General features: G+C 36.9%; 2 protein-coding genes across 2 annotated transcripts; both read right to left on the bottom strand.

Moving 5' to 3' along the window:
• Window positions 1-486: 486 nt before the first annotated feature.
• On the bottom strand, window positions 487-24,479 carry LOC120272043 (sorbitol dehydrogenase-like). The gene is made up of 7 exons (XM_039278763.1): window positions 24,465-24,479; window positions 4,290-4,416; window positions 3,228-3,295; window positions 2,761-2,997; window positions 1,769-2,059; window positions 1,047-1,234; window positions 487-951 (listed from the first exon to the last, which is right to left on the bottom strand). The coding sequence occupies exons 2-7, from the start codon at window positions 4,396-4,398 to the stop codon at window positions 759-761; spliced, it is 1,086 nt and encodes a 361-aa protein (XP_039134697.1). The 5' UTR covers window positions 4,399-4,416; window positions 24,465-24,479; the 3' UTR covers window positions 487-758.
• On the bottom strand, window positions 19,411-24,543 carry LOC120272042 (sorbitol dehydrogenase-like). Its single transcript, XM_039278762.1, is given in 7 exon segments — window positions 19,411-19,772; window positions 19,868-19,976; window positions 19,979-20,054; window positions 20,589-20,879; window positions 21,709-21,945; window positions 22,187-22,254; window positions 24,356-24,543. Coding segments are annotated over 7 exon segments (1,083 nt in total). The 5' UTR covers window positions 24,465-24,543; the 3' UTR covers window positions 19,411-19,579.
• Between the last annotated feature and the right edge of the window lie 679 nt (window positions 24,544-25,222).

Here is a 25,222-nt window from a genome sequence, read left to right as displayed (position 1 = left end):
CCGGATTTTAAAAAGGTAAGGGATTTGGAGTTACATGTAACTCCAAATCCCTTGAAACAAACACTACCTAAGTAGAAGAAGAAGGAAAAAGTGTGGCGTAGTAGACCCACTGACTACCAAATCGATATCACCAACTAGCATGTCAGCACTACTACTTAATACGTCATAATAAAGTGCCTAGTAAATTAGTGCAATCATGAGCAAAGTCACATAGAAGAAAAATAATCTAGGGGCGTTCACAGGAACATCCTTAGATTTTGAAAAGGTGGAGAGAGGATTGGGAGATCAACAAGCATGGTATTTGGTCCAAATGGAGAATAAGAAGTTTAATGTAGTGGTGTTGCTATCTCGACTTGCAAAGACACACTACCTAGCAAGTTAACAGCATTGTACTCAGTGGCGAAGTCTGATTACAGACAAGGGGTAAATTTAATAAATCAAAATTCAAGATATTAAAGATTATATAATAACACAACTGCACAGGTGAAATACTATATCTAAATTATTTTTTTAAAGTCTTTAATATATTGTTCTCCTAACTCATTCATGTGACCCGCATGACGAGTTAGGAGAACAATATATAACATAAATACCAAAACTAAGAACAGAGATTGTTCAAGACAAACTAGCTAGCATCACTCTTTTCTATTTTCTTTAGGCACTCATAACTTAGAAATAGCATTTGGATCATTCCGTCTCAACTAACTGCCAAACTATCTTATAAACAAAATCCAACAACGAAAGAACCTCGACAACAACTAAAGATTAAACATGACTTTGATAGCAGTACTACCTCGAGCACTGACTTCGAAGGCTTCTTCAACCTCCTGCTGAGAGAACCCGAACCTGTGTGTTATCAAAGGTTTTACATCGATCTTACCAGTCCTCAGGAATTCAATGCACAAGGGCCATGTATCCTTGTATCGGAAGATGCCAACTATATCAACCTCTCTGTTAAAAGACAGAATCACAAGCATTGATCTTCCAATGTGACTTAATTACATCAGATGCTGTCATTAGATATTTATGTGAAATTAGTTACGCACCTTGCGGCAGCAGGGGTAAGAGGGACAGTCATCTCATTGTGACCCATTCCAACCAAGCACACTTTGCCACCAGCACGAGTTGCGTTCAGAGCAGTTGACATTGTTTTGCTAAATCCAGCACAATCAAAGGTTACATCAATATCAGCACACATGGTCTTGTGTATCTGAGCTACGTCTTCATCCACGCCCTACACATCCATTGTCAGATAACACCTTAATGGTACAATTGCCCAAAAATGATAAGGTGTGAAGTCAGTGCTTTGTGATTTTACTTAAGATAAAAAAGTAGTTATACTTCTCCTTGAATCTGAATGACCGAATGCATTGTTTTACACATGCCTTTATTGGAAGAACTGGATTATCATTATAACTGTTGTTGGTTTGCCTTAAAAATGGAACTGGGGAATTTTCTTGAAGCAATGAAATACAAGATCAAGTGAGGGAGCATGACCTTGTCAGTTCAAGAAAAAAAAACATGAGTCCCTTAATTGTTTGGTTAAGGGGCTTTCTACTTGATTTTATCTCTAATGAATAAATTGTTTCTTTAGATGGTTTTCTGAAACTACTATTAGCATTGATTTACATAAAATTTTGTATATTCTTTTCTCACAATACTATTAGTATTGATGTACTGAGAAAGTACATGGAACAGTATCTGCCCCATATAAGGCAGTGCTCCTTGCTAATGTAATATACGGAGATGTTAAAATTAGAGATGGTACCTGAATGTTTGGAGAAACCACAACAACACCGTCAGCGCCAAGAGACATTGCAACACGTAAACGGTGATCATCAACATCTACAATAACAATTCTCCGAGCACCAAAAGCACGAGCAGCAAGCATTGTGACTAAACCTATAGGCCCTGCTCCCATAATCAGAACATTTGTTTCTGGACCAACATTAGCACGGCGACAAGCATGGATCCCAACGCTGAGGGGCTCACACATTGCCCCTTCTTCCAAGTTGACATTGTCAGGAAGCTTGAAGCACAGTTCTGCAGGATGATTGATCTGAATAGAAAAGAGAAATCAGTCAATTCCCAGATGAGTAGTTGAATGAACTTCACAACTTTCAAAAGTTGTGAATAGGGTGTAAACTAGCTATTTTCTATAAGACAATATATTAAAAATGGGAAAGCTAGCATTGTTAAATTTTATCCGAAACCTCTCAGTCACATATATGTCAAAAAATAAATAGTGTACTCAAACAAAATCCATAGAATGCTGAGAGAGGATTCACCAAATCACGAAGGAAGGCATTACAAGCGCAACACATTTTATGGTTTTTACGTATACAAAAGGGACAAATACTGAAAGTATTCACAATCCTACACCAAACTCTAGTACAAAAAGACAAGCATTCTTATTTTAGATCTGAAAAATAAAAAGAAATCAAAATAAAATAATCAATACTTTAAGAAACCAACTCAAAATATTATGCAGTTTGTTGCTAAAACCCACATTTTCATCTATTCCATGTGGTGCTATAGTCCCCACAAACACTACTGCTAGGTTTTACTTGCATGTGTCATATTGAAAGGTATAGTATCATGTGACAGCATTGGTTTTGAGGAAAAAAGCTTATTGCATATTGATCAAGTGGTTTTGTGGGGAAAAAAAAAAGGTAAAATAAAACGTTGCTACCTAATCAAAAATATTTCTCCAACAATTAACCGGAATAAAATGATCTCAAAATTTTGCCAATTTCAAACCTGGTTTGCAAGAGAGCCATGAACAGGGGGTGTTGCAAAGAACTTCATATCAGGGCAGAGATTGTAGCGTCCACCCTTACAGTAATTACAGCACAGGCAGCTGATGCCAGGTTCTAGAGCCACACGGTCACCTACAACTAAAGACTTCACTTCACTGCCAACCTCTGATATAACTCCAGCACATTCATGCCCAATAACCATTGGTTCTTTGACAACAAAACCAGCACAACTCATTGTCTGCATAGTTGACGAACAATGTAAACAAAAATTAAATTAACGTGTTCTTTCTGCAACAAAGAAGCTAATGAATAATCAAACAAGAACCAAATGTATCCAATAGAAGATATAATCAATATATTACCCTAAAAACCAAAAGTTCCATTATGGTTATCACTCCTGAATGTTATAACCAAGACTGAAGAATAATTCATGCAATAAGGGGTAATTCAGGCAACAAAAGGTCTCACCTTAAGGTAGTGAACATCACTTCCGCATATGCCCACAGCTTTCATCTGAACCCGAACATCATGAGGACCTGTAAACAAGTGCACGCAATGTTGATATGACTTTGATCAATAATAATGTTAGTAAAACCAGAAAAACAAAATGAAATAAAATCGAAATATTACTTTATTCAACATATTGCTTTATTACACTGATAAAAATAATAAACCTAAAATTAATTGAATATCAATACAATAATCCAAGAAGAAGAAAAGATAGTACATCAACTTAAGAGCTCATGATAAGTGTGAACCTCATCAGCATGGCTCAAACAATAAATATTACTTTAATCAACAAGTAAACAAAAGCCAAGAGAAGAGAAACAAAAAGAAATTATTCCTTCACTCCACAGATCAAAATAATAAAATATAAAATTTTAACCCAAAAAAAAAAAAAGTCACGAAATACATACAACATGAATCAGGAATCAGCATACCAACTCAAAAGCAACAATGATGCCTATCATGGACAAATAGAAACTTGACTTTGATCAACAACTAAAAAACATACAACTGTCATGCCAATCCTTTCTCATTCCGATCAATAAATAAAAGTCTAATAAAAAAACTTAATGGTATGAATCCAATAACTGAATACTAACTCAAACGCAGAGTCATGGATCACCAGCATTACTGAATGATATCATCAATGATAGCCAAAAGTGAAAGGCAACAAAGAAAGCAATAGACTATCGATCATATACATATAAAAATTACGGGAAAATCCGGGGCATTAATTAAAAATTTCGAGAATAGTTCACGGACAAGGAAGGGAGAAGGAATCTATGAGTTTATCAAAATCATCAGGAAATAAAACACTAAAAACTCATTTTTGACAATCAGAAAAACAATATGATGATATGATGATGATGATGATGATGATGATGATGGTGATAGAGAAACAGAAGCAACAAGAACAACATCATCATTAGCTACTCAATCAAATGATCTAGATCAAAGCCAAACAAACACATAATCAAGAATTCAAAGAATAGCAAAGAAACAGAGAAAGAGATCGGATTATACCTAGAGGAGGCAGTTTGAAAGGCTGGATCTTGAGAGTGTTGATCCCCACTAGCCAAGCAGCCATGTTCTCCTCCTCCATATCCACTGCTCCTTCGCCACCCCTTCCCATCTCTCTCTCTCTCTCTCTGTGTGCAAGTGAAGCGGTTGGACTAGACTCTTATTTTATAGAGCACTTGGGATAAAGATGAGCCTTTAGATTTGTATTCTTGATATTTTAAACAACATATTCTTATCAATTATTATGATCGGATTTCTTTTGGTAATATATTATTAAAAATAATTTTTAATAGTGTTATAGTTTTTAATATTTTTAATAAGGGAAAAGATTGTTTAATGGATTTTCCCTTATCAACATATTCTTACCAATTTTATCATCCTTCCATTAAACAAATCCTAATAGATTTTTATCTTTTTAATTTATAGTTTATGAAAAATATTAAAAAAAAAAAAAAATTATCGTGGATAATGATATAACGATTGACATCCATGTAAGTTACAAAACTTATTCAGTGTCAAATTGTGGTTATCTCTAACAAGAGAGGATAATAGGACATGTGTCAAGCTTTTATACAATCTTTTCCCTTATTAAAAATATTAAAAAGGGAAAATCTAATTTGTATGTTATATCATAAACTATAAATTAAAAAGATAAAAATCTATTAGGATTTGTTTAATGGAAGGATGATAAAATTGGATAAATATGATATGCTTTCAAGATAAAAACTTGTATGATAAGATAAAAATTAAATTTATTATTATTATTTTTTTGCTCTTTTACTTTTTTTTCAGTTTCATTGTATCATTTCTCTTTATATATTTTCAGGATAAAAAATTAGATTTCATTATTTTTTAAAAATATTAATTTATTTTATTTTTATTTTTAAATTTATTAATAAATTAAGATAATAAAATACTAACTATTCTATTGCAATCGTAAGGGTGATTTGGATATTAGGTAAAATATATATTGAATAATAGATAAAGAAGTCCAAAATTTTTATTTCCATTGTATAACATATATATATATATATATATCATAATAATGAGAATGACATTTGGAGAGAATGACATTTGGAGAATTCTTGTCTTCACTAATTAGTTACTCTTATTCTGCAGAAGTTCATAATGATTTTTCATTTGGAAAACAAAAGCTATGAAAATATGAGAAAAAAAAAAAGGCACAAGAGCTAGCCTTTTTCAAGGGATGTCAATTTCCATGATGATTTGGATCTGAAAATTGGAAGTCATAATAGAATGAATATGTTGGAGTTCCTGAGGGGAAGTGGGTTGGGAAGTCAATTGCAGGGAGCTGGAAGTGGGTAGAACTGTGGAAGTGAAGGCCAAAAGCTAAGTGGATGGTGTCATGGTGATGCTTTAAATTGTTTTTTTTTAACTATAATAATAGGAATAAAAATTATGCTCAAAAGTTAATGAGCATAAAAAATATAATTATAAGAAAATAATATTACCATTCTTATAACGGAAACAAATTCAAAATTAATTGTTATGTGAATGATTGAATAAAAAATGATTGAGGTTTTTCGGCGTGAAGAATGATTTGTCCATATGGTATATATATACACTTAAAAATAGCAACAAAATATAGAGATTATATTTAAATAACAATATTATTAAAAATGAATATTTTGCAAAAAATAAAAATTTGTCCATTAATATTTTATTTTGAATGTAATTATAATTTATCAATTTTTATTTAGAAATATATATATATATATATACAAACATATTATGTTGAATAACTTGTGTTATGATTCATTCTTCTGTATGACTTTTGTTGGAAAATAATTAAAAAAACACTAATCATTCATGAACTTTTCTAATATACACACATTAGAATAAAATATATAAAACCAATTCGCATATATAGTCAAATAGTTTAATTTAATTGCATATTAAATTATATCTAGATATTTTTCTCAACATTTAATGATGTAAACATAGACAAGATGATGCATTAGGAAAAATTTGAAAGATTGATTGCAAAAAAGAGATACATTGTCCATTAGTGCACCATATATAGGAGTACAACAAGAGATAGTTGGAAAGCTTAAACACATGAATAAATCAATAATCAATTTGAAAACTATCCTAATGTGGTTAGAGAGAAATCCGCTGGTGAGCTGTACAGGTAGTCTATAACCCCCCCCCCTTCCCCCGCCGCCGCCGCCCTCCCTGCAGTATCAGCCGGGAGCATAGCGGACGTTGAGACTGGATCGAAAGTCGAGGAAGAGTGTAGAGGGTAGTCCCTTGGTGAAGATATCCATATATTATGATGACGAGGGAACATGTAGCACACGGACATCGCAGAAGGCAACCAGATCGCAAACAAAATGAAGATCAATCTCCACATGTTTGGTCCGATGATGTTGAACCGGATTTGTGGAGAGATAGACGACAGAGACATTGTCGCAGTAGACAATGGTAGCATTCTGCGGCGGTCTACGGAGCTCGATGAGAAGTTGACGAAGCCAACAGCATTCGGCGACAACGTTTGCAACGCCACGGTACTCCGCTTTGGTGCTTGAGCGGGATACCGTAGGTTGTCGTTTTGAAGACCAAGAAACCAAGTTGTTGCCGAGGAAGATGGCATAGCCGGAGGTCGACTTATAGGTGTCCGGACACCTGACCCAATCGACGTCGGAGTAGGCCACTAGATCGGTACAAGTGGAAGTAGTGAGCTGAAGACCAAGAGCAGCGGTGCCCTTGAGGTCGCGCAAGATGCGCTTGACAAGGTTGAGATGTGGCTCTCTAGGATCATGCATATGCAAGCAAACCTACTGGACAACATGTATGATGTCGGGACGAGTGAATGTCAGGTACTGGAGAGCACCAGTGAGGCTCCTGTAGAGGGTGGCGTCGACCACTGGGGTGCCGACACCTACAGGGAGCTTGACTCGGGTATCCATCACCGTGGTGCACGGATTGCACGAGTCCACGCCTACCCAGGCTATTATCTAATGCGCATATTTCTCTTGCGAGAGGAAAAAACCTGGGTCGAGCGTTTGATGGAAATACCGAGAAAGTAGTGAAGTGGACCAAGATCGGTCATAGAGAATCCCCAATAGAGGATCTCGATGATAGAGTTCAGTAGGGCCGAAGAGCTTGCTGAGAGAAGGATGTCATCGACATACAGAAGTAAGTAGGCGGTGTCTACGCCGCTGGTGTAGATTAAAAGGGACGGGTCACTCTTCGAAGCGACGAAGCCGATGGAGATGATGTACGTGGCGAAGCGGCTGAACCACGCGCGAGGAGCCTGCTTGAGACCATATAAAGATTTGTTGAGGCGGCACGTGTGGTCAGGTAAAGCATCGTCGACGAAGCCGGGAGGCTGTTGACAATAGACCATCTCCTCGAGTGTCCCATGTAGGAAAGCGTTCTTCACGTCGAGTTGATGAATAGGCCAATCGCTGCCGAGAACGATGGAGAGGAAGGTGCGGATCGTGGCCGGTTTTACAGCCAGGCTAAACGCCTCATCGTAGTCGATACCAGGTTGCTGGGAGAAGCCGCGGAGAACCCACCGGGCCTTGTACCGGGCAAGTGATCCGTCGGAGTTGAGCTTGTGATGAAAAATCCATTTGCCGGTGAAGATGTTCGCGTTGGTGGGGCGAGGAACGAGAGTCCATGTCTTGTTGGCGGTAAGAGCATGAAACTCGTCGGGCATGGTGTTTCGCCATTTTGGGTCCTTGAGAGCGCCACGGTAGGTCTTAGGAATTGGCGAGAGCGTGTTGACGATGTCTGGAGGAAGGACGCACAGACCGGACTTGCCTCGAGTCCGCATGGTGAAGAGCACGATGATTTTCGTGGGTGGCCCATGTGGCCCAGCGGAGAGTGCTGGAGGTGAAGGTTCAGTAGGTTCACCCGAGCTGGCTGGTGCCGGCCTTGTTGGAGCAACAGTGGCACTCACAGGAGCAACTGAAAGGGGAGCCGCACCGCCTAGTGTTGATGCACCTGAAAGAGACCATAAAACCAGGTTATCATGCTCAAGAAAGGTGTAGCTAACTGGGGTGGATTTGGTGGTTTTGGCAAAGGGAAATGAGTCCTCGACAAAGATGACATAACGTGAAATGATGACACGGTTTGTTTGGAGATCAAGGTATTTGTAGCCCTTGTGGTTTGTGGGATGGCCAAGAAAAACACGGAGATGGTTATAAAAGGGTGTTCTGTTGTGTAAACAATGAAAGAGAGTGCGATTTTGGAGTGTTTTAGTAGGGTGTAGGTTGAAAAGATAAGTGGCAGTGAATAGGGCTTCGACCCAATAGTGTGGAGGCATAGAGGCTTGGAAAAGAAGGAGCGAATGATGTTGTTTGTAGAGCAAATCACACGTTCAGCCTTGCCATTTTGTTGTGAGGTGTGGGGGCATGAAAAACGAAGTTGGATGCCATGGTCCAAGAAGAAGGATCGGGCGTGGAGGTTATCAAACTTGCCTCTGTTATCGCATTTTATGTTTTGTGGGGGTGGTATGAAATTGGGTGGAGACAAAAGTGATAAATCGTTTGAGGGTGGGGAAGGTATCAGATTTGAAATGCAGTGGAAAAGTCCATAAGAAATGTGTGAAATCATCAAGACAAACAAGATAGTATTTTAGGCCGGAAACACTAGGAATTGGAGATGTCCAAAGATCACAATGTATAAGTTCAAAAGCCTTAGTAGTGCGAGAAACAAATGAACTAAAAGGCAATCGAATGTGTCGACCGAGTTGACAAGCATGGCAAATGTCACGACTCATACATTTATTACATGAAATAAGACATGAACGTGCTAAATGAGAGAGAGTCGAACGGCCGATATGACCGAGTCGGCGATTCCAAAGTTTTTCAAAGAGGACGTGAGCAGCAAGGGCATGAGGCGCTGATGGTACGGGAATGCGTATGGGATAGAGTCCGTCAGAGCTATTGCACCTCGAAATCACGGTCCCGGTTTGGAGATTCTTCACAGAAAGTCCAAAAGGGTCAAACTCAACGGAACAAAAATTATCAATAGTAAATTGACAACCAGAGATTAGGTTTTTAATGAGACCGGGAGAAACTAAGATATTGTTTAGAGAAAGGTTTTTGGTAGTGGAAGGAATGGCGGTACAACCGGTGGCAGTAATGGGGAGACGGGAACCGTCACCCACAACAACGTATTGAGAGTGAGAAGAAGGGAGGGAGCACAAGAGTATACCGGGGTCTATAGAGAGGTGCGAGGATGCACCGGATTCCATGTACTAGTCAGAGCCGCCCGGTAGACGGAGGCTCATGGTGTTCATCGCTTGGATGAGAGCGTTGGCATCCCAACCTGCTAGCGCATGAGATAGCCCACCTTGTGCTGTCGTCAGATGGGCCTGCGGTGCAGGAGCGCTCGGGCACTGGCCCAAGATGCCTTGGCTCGGTACAGAAGCGGGGGTCTGCCATGTGCGCGTAGGGGCTGGCATTGGCCAGAGTTGAAAGGTACTGGTTATAGGGCTGAAGAAGGGGACTGAGCCTCCTTGAAAGATGTTTCCACTGGGCGACTCGTCACCTCCACCTCTGGCCTTGTTCGGCTTGGGTTTGTACTTGCCTACCCTGCCGCCACCGCCGTTGTTGCGGTTGGTGGAGCAGTTGTACGTGTGCGGAGCGGAGGGGTTGTCGGTGAAGGAGTAGAGAGCGGTGGGAGCCACCACCAGCTTGGTGTGAGACGCCTCATTCATCTGCAAAAGAGTACGCACTTCCAGAAAGTCGGGGAACGGAATCTTGGTGGCGATGATGGTGGAGATTGTCGAGAAATGCTCGGTGAGGCCATGAATAAATGGTGAGGACGAGAGTCTCATCGCTGATGGCGTGGTCCAGAGCGCTGAGAGCATCAGCGAGGGACTTCATCTTCTGACAATACTGTAGCATAGGCAAATCCCCTTGTGCGGTGCTGCGGAACTCAGCTTCTAGAGTGAGGACGCGCATTTTCTTGTTGTTCCGGAAGAGGTCGTCGATGCTTGTCCAAATCATGTGCGCAGTCACGCCGGGGCTAAGGATAATGCCCAATATTTCTTCAGAGATCGTGTTGTACAACCAGGAGACAATAGTGAAGTCATCGAGGTCCCAATCGCCGGAGGCGCCGGCCTGCTTGGGGCCATCTAGATGGGTTTTGAGGGATAAGCGGCTGACGAGAACGAGGAAGAGTTCACGCAATGTGGTGTAGTTGGGGGGAGATAGGGTGAGGTTGAAGGGGATGTGAATTTTGACATTGACGGCGTGGTGCGGCGTCATAATCCGTTGGTGCTGCTGCTGCTGGTCGCTCATAGCAAGGGTAGGGAGAGAGGATGAGCTAGGCAGGAACGATTTTAGGCTGATACCATGAAAGATTGATTGCAAAAGAGAGATACATTGTCCATTGATTGGTGCACCATATATAGGAGTACAACAAGAGATAGTTGGAAAGCTTATTAACATGAATCAATCATTAATTAATTTTAAAACTATCCTAATTTGGTTAGAGAGAAATCCGCTGGTGAGCTGTATAGGTAGTCTATCAAAAATTATGACTAATTTATGACTAATCAAACCCTATATCACCTAGACCAGTTGTTAACATAAAAATAATTAATTAGAAATACTAGTAACCATTTTTTAATATTATTATTATTATTATTATTTTATGACAGTTCACTAGAGATGTTTATTTACAGACAATGGATAATGATTCAACGGCTATATATTATTTATGTGGATATTGTGTAAATTTATTATTTATGATTACTATATACCATTGTGTCATACTGTTTAATATTGTTTATGAATAGCTTGTAGTCGTTGGATGGGTCCTATTATTATTATTATTATTATTATTACTATTATTATTATTTCTGAGCCCCACCCCTAAATCAAATCATAGCCATTGCTTTTATCTTTTAATCCTAGTCGTTGGTTTTACTTTTAATCTTAGCCATTGATTTTGTTTTTGTTTAGTTTCAAAACCCTAGCTGTCTCTTTAGCTTCTTCAGTTTTAGATTACCGTTTAGGAAAAAAAATAAAAGAGAGAGAGAGACTTGCCTCATCTCTTTCTTTTCCTTTTTCCGGGTGGTGTCGGCGACGAGGACGGGAGAAGGGCCTCATCGTCATGGATTTCGTTTCACTGCTATTGTTGAGGTAAGGTTCCAAGTTATTTTGTTATTGCTCTTTCTTATGCTTGTTTGTGAAATGTTACTAGTTAGGGTTAGGGTTTGGTGAGAATTGATTTGATTTTAATTTGAGGATAAAATTCAGAAAGTTCCTGTTAGCACAGTAGAGATCTCTAATTTATTTCGAAAATCTAGAGATGGAATTTCTAAGAGATCATAATAGAAAAATTATAGATCGAGATCTTGTTTATCTTTCTACCAAATTTCAGAATTTTTGGAGTAGTATCCTGCAAATTATAAATTTTTAGACATAGGTGACGCGGACAAGATTTATGTTCAGCCCTTGAACAGTTTTTGATTATTTTTATAATTGTAAGTTATATTTTAGATTTATATTTATATAATAAAGTTATATAGGACGATGTTATATTTGACTTTGCAAAATTTTAGAATTTTTAGCCATGTGAATTGTGAGATATGATTAGATTTCTATAGGTGTGCTCAATACTATTTCTGTAGAGAACATAACGATTTCTTAGACAATTTGATGGTCTTGTATATGGAATTTGGAGAAGAGTAATATAACAAAGTTATATAGTTTGATGTTACCTAAATACCTGCAAAATCTTAGATTTTACGCATCTGTAGTTTGTGAGGTATAGCCCTATTGGTATAAGTGTCTCGGATGATATTTTTGTGCATAGCCTGAAGAATTATAGCCATTTTTGATGATCATGAAGATTGAATTAGATAAGGTAAAAAATAGAAAAGTTGTTCATTTCTGAGTTATCTGATTGTTAGTAAGATTGTATTACTTTTGAAGTTATATGTTGTGAGATATTTTTTATTGGAATAGGCATGTCTGAAACTGTTGGTTTACATAATTATGATTTTTAATACCGGTGGCTTAAATTCTGTAGGTCTCAAATCATTGTGAGGCTTGGATATGTTTTAGATGAAGATGCCTAATTTTCTCATAAGTTTGAAATTTTTTATTTGAGTTAGAATTTACAAAGTTACGCTGATTTTAATCTTAAGGTTTGTAGGGGAATTGGTTATTGGTCTTGACCTTGGTAATTTTGTTAGTGTTTGATTTGTTTTTGCATTAGTGTGAATTTTAGAATTTGTTTACTTGTAATTCTGATGGGTTATTCCCAAATTAGGACTTCCTGAGAAATACTCGATTGGTGTAAGAATTCAAAAATCTGGCTGTTAATTAGGTAAGTATCCTACATATAAATCATATTATATGTATATACTTTAGTTTTCTGAACATCTGAAAATTTTGAGAAAAATAATAATTTTATGTATTTATTTATATTTTGAATTATTTATTTATTATTATTTTTAGAATTATTTTAAATTATTTTAAAGTTCGAGTTAATGATATTTTATTTTGGATTAGAATTATCTGAAAGGTTTAAATAATTTATTTAAATTTGGATTACTTAATTTTTGAATTTCAGATATTTATTTACTTTCTAATTAATTACTATTGTGTTTTTCTTTATTATTAGTTCATGTTTGGATTCAATTAACTGGATTATTTTGATATGATAAAAATGGGATCATGTGACTGCAAATTAGTTGCATTTTGCCCAGTATGAATTTTGATAGTTTATTGTTTTGTGAACATGAAATATTTTGACAAAGTACTCGTAGTCCCCAAACTAACTTTGCAATAACCCAGTCACTGGGGGTTAAACACTGACCGTGTCGACATATACTCTGATATAGAAACTATAGGATCCAACCGCTTTTCGTCGATGAAGAATAACGGCCTCTAATAAATCTGGCTCGGGTCACCGAGGGTAAACTTATGAGTTCTGATATTCTGGCTCGGGTCACCGAGGATAAATATATGAGTTCTGTTATTTTGTTTTGGCAATAGTTGTTTGGGGGACATATATGCTTGGTTTTGACATCTATGTTTATTTGAAATAAATTTGATTTCTGATTTTGATTTTGATAATTTATGAGTTTTTGCAAATGATCCCTATAATTTTTTAGTGGGTGCTTACTGGCCTGTCAAGCACATAATTTATTGTTTAATATCTTTTCAGATCAAAAGTAGAGTTGAGTGGCGGATAGCTTAGCAGGGATCATTAGGCAATCGTCGAATATTAGCATGTATTAAGTCCCGTTTTTTGTGGGGCTATGTTTTATTTGTATAAGTTATATTGATTTTTGCAATCCACTGAGTTTGATTCTTTGTTCTGTTTTGGATCAGGTTTTGAGGCCTTGTATGCCTACATGGTTTCGGCCTTGTAGGTGTACGGCCGTTTGTCGGTGTCCCAGATCTATAGAGCTGGGTTCGGGGAGTGACATTATTATTATTATTATTATTTGAGTTGTATGTTTTTGTATTAACTCTAGTTTTATATAACCAGTTTTTATTTCTAATGAAACAGATGTTTGCTCATTTATATAAATAAAAAAAACTTATAAATTAAATTCGATTTTCATCTAATTAAATATATTTATTAATATAATAAAACTCTTAACTGAATTAAAATCATTAAAATTTTACAGACAGTATAAAGGAAGATGAAGAACCGTATATTTTTTTTCATTCATCTCACAAAATAAATATACAACTTGTTATATATGTAACCTATATCCCAAACATACTATTAGACAAATGATTGCCAAATTTTACAGAGCTACACAAGCAAAACCCCATTATATTTCATCTGATATTAAAAAAATACAAGCAAACCACACAATTAAATATACACTTCCAAATTCACAAATCAAAAGATTCACCAAAGAATAACACAACCTATACTCAATTCATGCCATGCAATTCAAAGGAAAACAAGGGAACTTATTCCATGTCTTAAGATGCAACCCTAATATTTCCTTAGTTTTTTCTCTTGTACTCCTATTCCCTTCCACTTGCACAACCATGCAAACCTTTGCCACTACCCCTACTTCCATCATCTCCTCCACAACTCCTCCACCACCACAATACTTACATAGCAACAACAATATTTTCACTGATCTTCTAGTCACACCTTGAGAAACAAGTATTTTCCCGGCCACTGCTGCAACCCCCGCCGGGTGTCCGAGCACCAACGCCCTCCCTTTGGCCTACTTACACGCTGCCTCTATCACATACAACATTACCTCGCACTTTCTCCGGTCCTCTTTTTCCTCCACCAACAATTCTATCAACACTGATATCATCCCAGCTTTGATCACCTTGCTTAAATTATCACCAAATAGAGTCACATGCATAAGCACCGATAACAAAGCCATGGTCATCACTTTGCTTGATTTTTGATCTTTCAATATCTCCGTCAAACTCTCAAACATTATCGTCGGTATGTCGCATTTGCAATCTTCGGTGACCGACTTGAATATTGATTTTAGTAGTAGAGCTGTGTGGATTCTTGCTTGATGTGTTCCTCTTTGTAGTATGAGTGATAAATGTTGTGAAATATAGGACCGAATAGAGCAATACAGTAGCAAAATAAATGAAAATAATACTGAAAATAAAGAACACAAAGATGTTATGTGGAAAACCCCTAAATAATTAGGGTCAAACCACGGGTAAGGATAGAAGAAATTACTCAGTGGGAAAATTCCAGGAGTTACAAACTCTCTAATAACAAGGAGAAAACCAAAACTCTCTCTTATACTAGGAGATTGGACTAACTCTCAAAATATTTTTTTCACACTTTTCTTCTCTCTCTAATTTCCTCTCACTCTCACTTCTTCACTTGATTCTTCACTCAAGTTGTGTTTGAATGAGAAGCCCATCTTCTCTATTTATAGAGAGGAACCAGCCCACAAATCACACAAAACCAAGGTTGCATGTTGATGGTTTAATGAGCCATTAGTTTGGATGATCCATGGATTAAGAGGCCATTAGTTTTGGGTTGATTGATTTGGAGGAGATGGTTTTAGGCCATTGGTTTTAGGCCAACAATAAAGGCATGAGAATCTTTCCTTTTTTGTATGCTGTGATTTTTCTCAATGTCTCTCGAGATGGATTCAGAAGTTGTAACACAATTGCAGCTTCAGAAATCACTTGTAAACTATATCCAATTTGTTGAAAAGAGCTTGCTTTCATCATTAGATATGTAACAAGAGGAGCTAATCCGGCTTTCTCCTGAAGCACTTTCTTCTTTAAAGACCTTGGTGGTTCCGGGACAAACCCAGCATCTTCATTAAATCTCGATGAAGGTTTCTTTTGCCTTTCACACCTTCTTGTCCCCTTAGGAGGTTCCGCACCTCCTGTCGAGCCTCCCACTTTAATACCCGGTAACAGTTCACGCAAATTCCTCTCGAATTCCGTGACAGAGCCATCCGAATCATCCTCAGTGTTTAAAGAACTCTTGCCAACCAACTGAGTATCCAATAGATCTTGATCATTGGTTAAACCATCATTGGTGGCCCCAAAACTGGCTAAATCTGGAAACAGTGCCCACACCCCATCTGAGAACTTCCAAATAAATCCAACAGGAGGTGCCACCGCAGGTTGCACAGACAGATCGCCAAACTTCACAATCGCTAAAGCAATATTAGAGAGCGAAAAAAATCACTACCATCCATAGAAACCATCCCAGGTTTAGTTTGATCAATAAATGTGGAAATCGGGCCCACATGCTTAACATTGGCCACATCCAATCCAGATCCACCCACAGATTTTCACCTACATCATGGCCCAACTAGGGATGGCAACGGGTAGGGTATGGGTAGGGTATGCCAAAACCCTTACCTGTACCCGTAACCCCTACCCCATACCCGTACCCTTACCCGTACCCTTCAGGGTAAAAAAATCATACCCTTACCCTTACCCTGTGAGTACTGGGTATACCATGCAGTACCCAGCTTCACTGTTCAAATTATCGAATTAAATTTAAATAAAAAAATAAAAAAATGAATTAGTTATACATTATATTACAATCTTTAAACACATGTCCATAAATTCAAAATTACAAGTTGATATATATATTTGTTTATCTTAAATTATATAATCACATAAAAATGAAGTCTATTTAGGACTCAATGGTAACTCTACCTTTTTGTTTTTGTTCATGTTTAACCATCTTGGTTTTTTTGTTTAAAATTTTTTTCATATATCTACTATTTATTTTTTTATATAGCTTCAAATTTTATAAATATCTAGTAAGATTTTTGAATATAAAAAAACATTATAAGTAATTCTCATAAGTTATATCCAATTGATTTTTTTATTAGTATCTTATTTTTTTCAGGGATGTTCTTATAATTTATAGAATAAATTATTATAACATTATTTTTTTATATTTGTTTATTTTTTTAATTTAATTATGATTCTTAATATATATCTAAAATTCAATTTTTGATAATATTATCAAATATAAATATAGAAATTAAATAAAATTTAAAATAATATATTAAGAGAAAATTTGAAGTATTATTTTCAAATTAATTATCATGAAAATAGATATTGAGTAAATTATGAGTAAATGTTTAGTTTAATAAAAAATTACATATATATATATATATATGAGAGGGTAAGGAATGCAGTGCGGGTTTTTACCCTGCACCCTCTTCAACGGGTAAGGGTAAGGGTAAGGGTACGGGTAGGGTAGGGGCATACCCTTACCCGACCCTGCACTCAAAAACCAACGTGTAATACCCTTACTCAGATCGATACCCCGGTCAAAAAGGGTAATACCCTCTTTGACCGGGTACGGGTATGGGTATACCCGTCGGGTAGGGTACAAATTGCCATCTCTAGGCCCAACCTAGGCCCATCAGACGCAAGAGAGTCTGTTCTCTCCATACATAACAAAAACGGGTCCCGCAACTGGGCCACATCCCCCTTGATCCCCTCCTCAGCTCTCTGGTCCAAGTGGAGGCCCAAACCAGCAGCAACCGGGTCCTCCATCACCTTTATCACGGGCCCGAAAGAAGGCCCACCCACATTACAATTGACCATCGCCACCTCAGGAGACATCACCACCTTCTGACCCAAACTGAGAGATAATAGATCCGGTCCCCCCACATCCACTGGGTTCAACTTCCTAGAGTCAACCTCGGACTCAAAGATATCCCCGCTCCTGGAAACCTCGGCACTACCTGGTACGTTACGTGTCACCTCCTCCACAGATGTCACCATCATTGATGTGCACGGGCGCCAGCAGTCGACACGTCTAGCCTTCGAACCGCACGTCCCCGCCTTGTCGCTATCACCCGCCATACTTCTCCATGGTGACTGAGCCTGTCTGTTTAAACCGGATCTCCCGTTGTAACCATCGGTCTGAAGCTGAGGTGATGCACGAAGGCCCCCCTCTTTCTCAGTTCCCCCGCAGGAGCTCAGCTCAACCGGCGGTGAAGTCCTCAACATACCAGCCCCTCCCTCATTGCGGGAGCCATGCTCAACCGGTGATGGTCGCTCTTCTGGCACCCTCCCTGCACCCGGTCTAACAATCGAACCCCACTGCAAAATGGTGACCCCTCCACCAAACTTCTGACGCACCTCATTCCGTCTTCCCACTTCCTTAGATCGATCAGAACTCATTCCTTTCGACCCCACTCCCATATCCCTCGATACCTGATTCAATAACTGCTTACCTTTCTCAGACCTTGGCACCATATGGGTGGAACGAACCACCTCCGACGGGATCATATCATCACCTGTAGTCTTCACCAATTCGTATCTTTCCATGACCTTGTTAAACGCCGAAAACCTCCCTCGCTCCTCCGTGATTAGAACCAAATATCTTCTCATACCGAATGAGAAGTCCAACTCAAGCGGCAACTTCACTCCACTTCGACAACGGATCAACACTGATAGGAATCCCTTATGAGGCACCGTCTGCTTGGAAAGAGTGATCAAGTCACCCACTGGTCTCACCACCCTTTCGATGATATCCAGCATCAACCGTGAAGCGGTAAGTTCCAAATATTCACCCAGTGGCCCTCCCCCGTCGCACGACCCAGAGCACCAATCTCGGCAGTCCAGTGTGCTAGGTTCAGCTTGCACAAACCATCCTTCGTCCGAGCCTCAAACGTCCCCATCTTCACCACCTCTCGCACCACCTCTTTGTTATCAAACAGCAGAAGAAAAGAGAACTCATTTAACGGGACGATCAGACCTGCTAGCTTAACATTAATGATAGATGGGATGATCTCCAGGATACTCCCCTCATTAACGAAGCCTCCCACTATGGTGAGCACCGAAAGCTTGGCCAGTTCATCACGAAGATTTGTCTTTCCGGCGGGGGACTCTAGTTTAGCGAAGGCTTCTGCACCTCCACAGAGGGAGACGACTGAGGATGATGAGCTGAAGATGAAGGAGGCGATCTGGTGCCCTGTTGAAAATAATATTTAAACAAATAAGGGGTGATGAGTAATTTTTTATTTTATTTTATTTTTTTTTTTTTGGGTATTTTAACATACATATTTTGATTCTATCTTGTTTACAGATAATTATGAAAATTTTCAGGGGTGTAGATGCAAATATGACTTGCAAAATTCAATTCTGGATGCAACCTTTCATCCGTTCTAGGGTAGAAATTTCATGGCTTATTTAAGAAAATAGAATTTTTTATCACGAAGGAACCTTGTTTTTTTTCTTATTTTATTTTTATTTTTATTTTTCTATTTATTTTTTTTCAATGTTATATGGGTTTTAATATTTATTTCCTATGATGGATGCATGCACTTTCTTGTCGACAGTGGAGCGCTTTGTTTTCACCAGACAAAAAGCTTCGTGATGGAGGTGTCAAGTTTCTTAAAAAAGTTCGCTCTGCGGTAAGTTTTAAATTAAATCTCTCCTCTATTTTGTTAAATTCTTGCCATGCGTTGCTCCGAAACGGTTGAAAGTGTCACATGGACCATGGTAGTGAATTTCAAGATAGAAGGTTCAAATATCATTTTATTGTCACATAGTGCTTATCCAACGGCTTGGTGCAATTCGTCTGATCCGATGTGGGCAAGACTTTCTATTTCAGTATTATATCGTCCGGATATGCTTATAGTGATCAAGTGGTCATCTAAAAGTTGGGAGAACAATATATAACATATAAATACCAAAACTAAGAGCAGAGATTGTTAAAGACAAACTAGCTAGCATCACTCTTTTCCATTTTCTTTAGGCATTCACAACTTAGAAATAGCATTTGGATCATTCCGTCTCAACTAACTGCCAAACTATCTTATAAACAAAATCCAGCAACGAAAGAAACCTCAACAACAGCTAAAGATTAAACATGACTTTGATAGCAGTATTGCCTCGAGCACTGACTTCAAAGGCTTCTTCAACCTCCTGCTGAGAGAACCCGAACCTGTGTGTTATCAAAGGTTTTACATCGATCTTACCAGTCCTCAGGAATTCAATGCACAAGGGCCATGTATCCTTGTATCGGAAGATGCCAACTATATCAACCTCTCTGTTAAAAGACAGAATCACAAGCATTGATCTTCCAATGTGACTTAATTACATCAGATGCTGTCATTAGATATTTATGTGAAATTAGTTACGCACCTTGCGGCAGCAGGGGTAAGAGGGACAGTCATCTCATTGTGACCCATTCCAACCAAGCACACTTTGCCACCAGCACGAGTTGCGTTCAGAGCAGTTGACATTGTTTGCTAAATCCAGCACAATCAAAGGTTACATCAATATCAGCACACATGGTCTTGCGTATCTGAGCTACGTCTTCATCCACGCCCTACACATCCATTGTCAGATAACACCTTAATGGTACAATTGCCCAAAAATGATAAGATGTGAAGTCAATGCTTTGTGATTTTACTTAAGATAAAAAAGTAGTTATACTTCTCCTTAAATCTGAATGACCGAATGCATAGTTTTACACATGCCTTTATTGGAAGAACTGGATTATCATTATAACTGTTGTTGCTTTGCCTTAAAAATGGAACTGGGGAATTTTCTTGAAGCAATGAAATACAAGATCAAGGGACGGAGCATGACCTTGTCAGTTCAAGAAAAAAAAACATGAGTCCCTTAATTGTTTGGTTAAGGGGCTTTCTACTTGATTTTATCTCTAATGAATAAATTGTTTCTTTAGATGGTTTTCTGAAACTACTATTAGCATTGATTTACATAAAATTTTGTATATTCTTTTCTCACAATACTATTAGTATTGATGTACTGAGAAAGTACATGGAACAGTATCTGCCCCATATAAGGCAGTGCTCCTTGCTAATGTAATATACGGAGATGTTAAAATTAGAGATGGTACCTGAATGTTTGGAGAAACCACAACAACACCGTCAGCGCCAAGAGACATTGCAACACGTAAACGGTGATCATCAACATCTACAATAACAATTCTCCGAGCACCAAAAGCACGAGCAGCAAGCATTGTGACTAAACCTATAGGCCCTGCTCCCATAATCAGAACATTTGTTTCTGGACCAACATTAGCACGGCGACAAGCATGGATCCCAACGCTGAGGGGCTCACACATTGCCCCTTCTTCCAAGTTGACATTGTCAGGAAGCTTGAAGCACAGTTCTGCAGGATGATTGATCTGAATAGAAAAAGAGAAATCAGTCAATTCCCAGATGAGTAGTTGAATGAACTTCACAACTTTCAAAAGTTGTGAATAGGGTGTAAACTAGCTATTTTTCTATAAGACAATATATTAAAAAAATGGGAAAAGCTAGCATTGTTAAATTTTTATCCGAAACCTCTCAGTCACATATATGTCAAAAAATAAATAGTGTACTCAAACAAAATCCATAGAATGCTGAGAGAGGATTCACCAAATCACGAAGGAAGGCATTACAAGCGCAACACATTTTATGGTTTTTACGTATACAAAAGGGACAAATACTGAAAGTATTCACAATCCTACACCAAACTCTAGTACAAAAAGACAAGCAGAACACATCAATAGCACTAGTCAAGCACACAAAAAGACAAGCAGAACACATCAATAGCACTACTCAAGCACACAGGTAACACATATTTGTGTATAGGCTCGAAGAAACCCTTGATTCTTCGGCATTCTTATTTTAATTCTGAAAAAAAGAATCAAAATATAATAATCAATACTTTCAGAAACTAACTCAAAATATTAAGCAGTTTGTTGCTAAAACCCACATTTTCATCTGTTCCATTTGGTGTTATACTCTCCACTAACACACCTGCTAGGTTCTACTTGCATGTGTCATATTGAAAGGTGTAGTATCATGTGACAACGATGGTTTTGAGGAAAAAAGCTTATTGCATATGGATCAAGTGGTTTTGTGGGAAAGAAAAAAATATAATAAAATAAAATGTTGCTACCTAATCAAAAATATTTTTCCAACAATTAACTGGAATAAAATGATCTCAAAATTATGCTAATTTCAAACCTGTTTTGCAAGAGAGCCATGAACAGGGGGTGTTGCAAAGAACTTCATATCAGAGCATAGATTGTAGCGTCCACCCTTGCAGTAATTGCAGCGCAGGCAGCTGATCCCAGGTTCTAGAGCCACACGGTCACCTACAACTAAAGACTTCACTTCACTGCCAACCTCTGATATAACTCCAGCACATTCATGCCCAATAACCATTGGTTCTTTGACAACAAAACCAGCACAACTCATTCTCTGCATAGTTAATGAACAATGTAAACAGAAATTAAATTAACATGTTCTTTCTGCAACAAAGAAGCTAATGAATAATCAAACAAGAACCAAATGTATCCAATAGAAGATATAATCAACATATTATCCTAAAAACCAAAAGTTCCATTATGGTTATCACTCCTGAATGTTATAACCAAGACTGATGAATTATTGAAGAATAATTCAGGCAATAAGGGGTAATTCAGGCAACAAGGGGTCTCACCTTAAGGAAGTGAACATCACTTCCGCATATGCCCACAGCTTTCATCTGAACCCGAACATCATGGGGACCTGTAAACAAATGCACGCAATGTTGATATGACTTTGATCAATAATAATGTTAGCAAAACCAGGAAAACAAAATGAAATAAAATCGAAATATTGCTTTGTTACACCAAGAAAAATAATAAACCTAAAATTAATTGAATATCAATACAATAATCCAAGAAGAAGAAAAGATAGTACATCAACTTAAGAGCTCATGATAAGTGTGAACCTCATCAGCATGGCTCAAACAATAAATATTACTTTAATCAACAAGTAAACAAAAGCCAAGAGAAGAGAAACAAAAAGAAATTATTCCTTCACTCCACAGGTCAAAATAATAAAATATAAAATTTTAACCCCAAAAAAAAAAAAAAATCACGAAATACATACAACATGAATCAGGAATCAGCATACCAACTCAAAAGCAACAATGATGCCTATCAAGGACAAATAGAAACTTGACTTTGATCAACAACTAAAAAACATACAACTGTCATGCCAATCCTTTCTCATTCCGATCAATAAATAAAAGTCTAATAAAAAAACTTCATGGTATGAATCCAATAACTGAATACTAACTCAAATGCAGAGTCATGGATCACCAGCATCACTGAATGATATCATCAATGATAGCCAAAAGTGAAAAGCAACAAAGAAAGCAATCAGTGGCGGAACCAAGGGGGGCCGAGCGGGGAGTTTGGTAATATTTGATTGTTATATAATATTTCATTTGTAATTATTTGTTATATGATGTCAATGTGCTTGGTTGGTGGGAGTTTGGTTATTAGAGCCCACTTAGGTTCAAATCCCATGGGTTGCAATGTTGAGTTTTTATACTTTCATTAAAAACAAGTTTTTTTATTTTCAAAAAATTGCTGAAATTTAAAATTTTAAAAAAAAATTAACAAAAAAACTAAATTGATATTGAGACATTGAAATTTCATTTATTAATATTATTTATAAATTTTCACTCAATAAAAATTTATAAATAATATTAATTAAATTAATAATAATAAATTAATAATTAAAAAAACTAAGTTGATAATGGGTTGCAATGTTAGGTTTTTGATACTTTTACTAATTAAAAATAAGTTTTTTATATTTTCAAAAAGTTGCTAAAATTTTAATAAATTTAAAGAAATAATTAAATTGATAATGAGGCATTGAAATTTTTAATAAAAATTTATGAATAATATTAATAAAATTTATAAAAATAATTTAATGATTTTAAAGAAATTAAATTGATAATGTGTTGAAGTGTTAAGTTTTTTATACTTTTACTGATTAACAAGTTTTTTTATTTTCAAAAAGTTACCAAAATATTAAATTTTATAAAAATTTAAGACAAAAATTAACTTGATAATGTGACATTCAAATTTCAAATTTTCAATAAAAATTTCTGAATAATATTAAGAAAATTTATAAAAACAATTTATTAATTTTAAAAAATTAAGTTGATAATGTGGCATGGCAAGTATAAATTAGTTATTCTAATATAATAATATACATGTTAGAGTAAATGAATGATTGTTTAGTTGTTTAGTTAAATATAGTTATTTTTTTTAAGTCAGATACACCATGACAACGATAGCAGTTCAAATTATAGTTAATGTTTTTTTTCACTATATGTATATTCAAATTGTAGTAATATTATTGAACTATTTTTACTGTAGATAATTATTTTATTTGATAATTTTTTTACACTCTAGCTTTGGCCCCCCTACCGGTAAGTTCTGGTTCCGCCACTGAAAGCAATAGACTATCGATCATATACATATAAAAATTACGGGAAAATCCGGGGCATTAATTAAAAATTTCGAGAATAGTTCACGGACAAGGAAGGGAGAAGGAATCTATGAGTTTATCAAAATCATCAGGAAATAAAACACTAAAAACTCATTTTTGACAATCAGAAAAACAATATGATGATATGATGATGATCATCATATCATCATATATCATAAAACAATATGATAGATGATGATGATGATGATAGAGAAACAGAAGCAACAAGAATAACATCATCATTAGCTACTCAATCAAATGATCTAGATCAAAGCCAAACAAACACATAATCAAGAATTCAAAGAATAGCAAAGAAACAGAGAAAGAGATCGGATGATACCGAGAGGAGGCAGTTTGAAAGGCTGGATCTTGAGAGTGTTGATCCCCACTAGCCAAGCAGCCATGTTCTCCTCCTCCATATCCACTGCTCCTTCACCACCCCTTCCCATCTCTCTCTCTCTCTCTCTCTCTCTCTCTCTCTCTCAGTGCACCGAAGTGAAGCGCTCGGTGAAGCGCCACCTAGGCAGTCTTATCCATTCACCGAAGTGAAGCGCCACCTAGGCCAGTCTTATCCGTTTGACAATTATTATGAGCGGATTTCTTTTGGTAATATATTATTGAAAACAATTTTTAATAGTATTATAATTTTTAATATCTTCAACAAGGGAAACATTGTATAAAAGCTTGACACTGTCATATTTTATCCTCTCTTGTTAGAGATCGCCACGATTTGACACTGAACCGGTTTTGCAACTTACATGGATGTCAATCGTTATATCTATGGGATCAAAAATATCAGTACTGTGTTGAGACACCGGACAATATATCGAATCATAAATATTTTTATTTTTGTGACTCTTCCGTTCCTAACAGAGGCAATCATCTATTATTAATTATCCAGATTAAAATATTAGGAACCTCCGATTAAGGCTTTAGTACAAGAAAATAAATTTATTTATTATATATATATTTGATTCATCATTTATATATCATATATCATATATCGTTGTTGCTGCCTGTGCTTTGTCACCATGTTGCATATTTCATTGCCGTCTTGAAATATATACTTTGATATCCTTTTCAGATATACAAACTTTTGTCATTGCTTTGAGATGAGTTTTTTTGCATCGGGATAAGTTTTCTCCATTTAACCACACCTGTCAACTTCACATACAGTGCATGTTTCTCTGTCATCCGTTTGCTTTCA

This window comes from Dioscorea cayenensis, chromosome 11 (genome assembly GCF_009730915.1).
Source record: "Dioscorea cayenensis subsp. rotundata cultivar TDr96_F1 chromosome 11, TDr96_F1_v2_PseudoChromosome.rev07_lg8_w22 25.fasta, whole genome shotgun sequence".
Classification (NCBI taxonomy): Eukaryota; Viridiplantae; Streptophyta; class Magnoliopsida; order Dioscoreales; family Dioscoreaceae; genus Dioscorea; species Dioscorea cayenensis.
This window is presented reverse-complemented; position numbering and strand designations above follow the sequence as displayed.

Coding starts and splice junctions, on each gene's coding strand:
- LOC120272043 (XM_039278763.1), bottom strand. CDS start 4,398: ATGGGAAGGGGTGGCGAAGGAGCAGTGGATATGGAGGAGGAGAACATG. Junction 2,998..3,227: donor GTGATGTTCACTACCTTAAG/GTGAGACCTTTT, acceptor TCAACTATGCAG/ACAATGAGTTGTGCTGGTTT. Junction 2,060..2,760: donor ATGGCTCTCTTGCAAACCAG/GTTTGAAATTGG, acceptor TTTTCTATTCAG/ATCAATCATCCTGCAGAACT.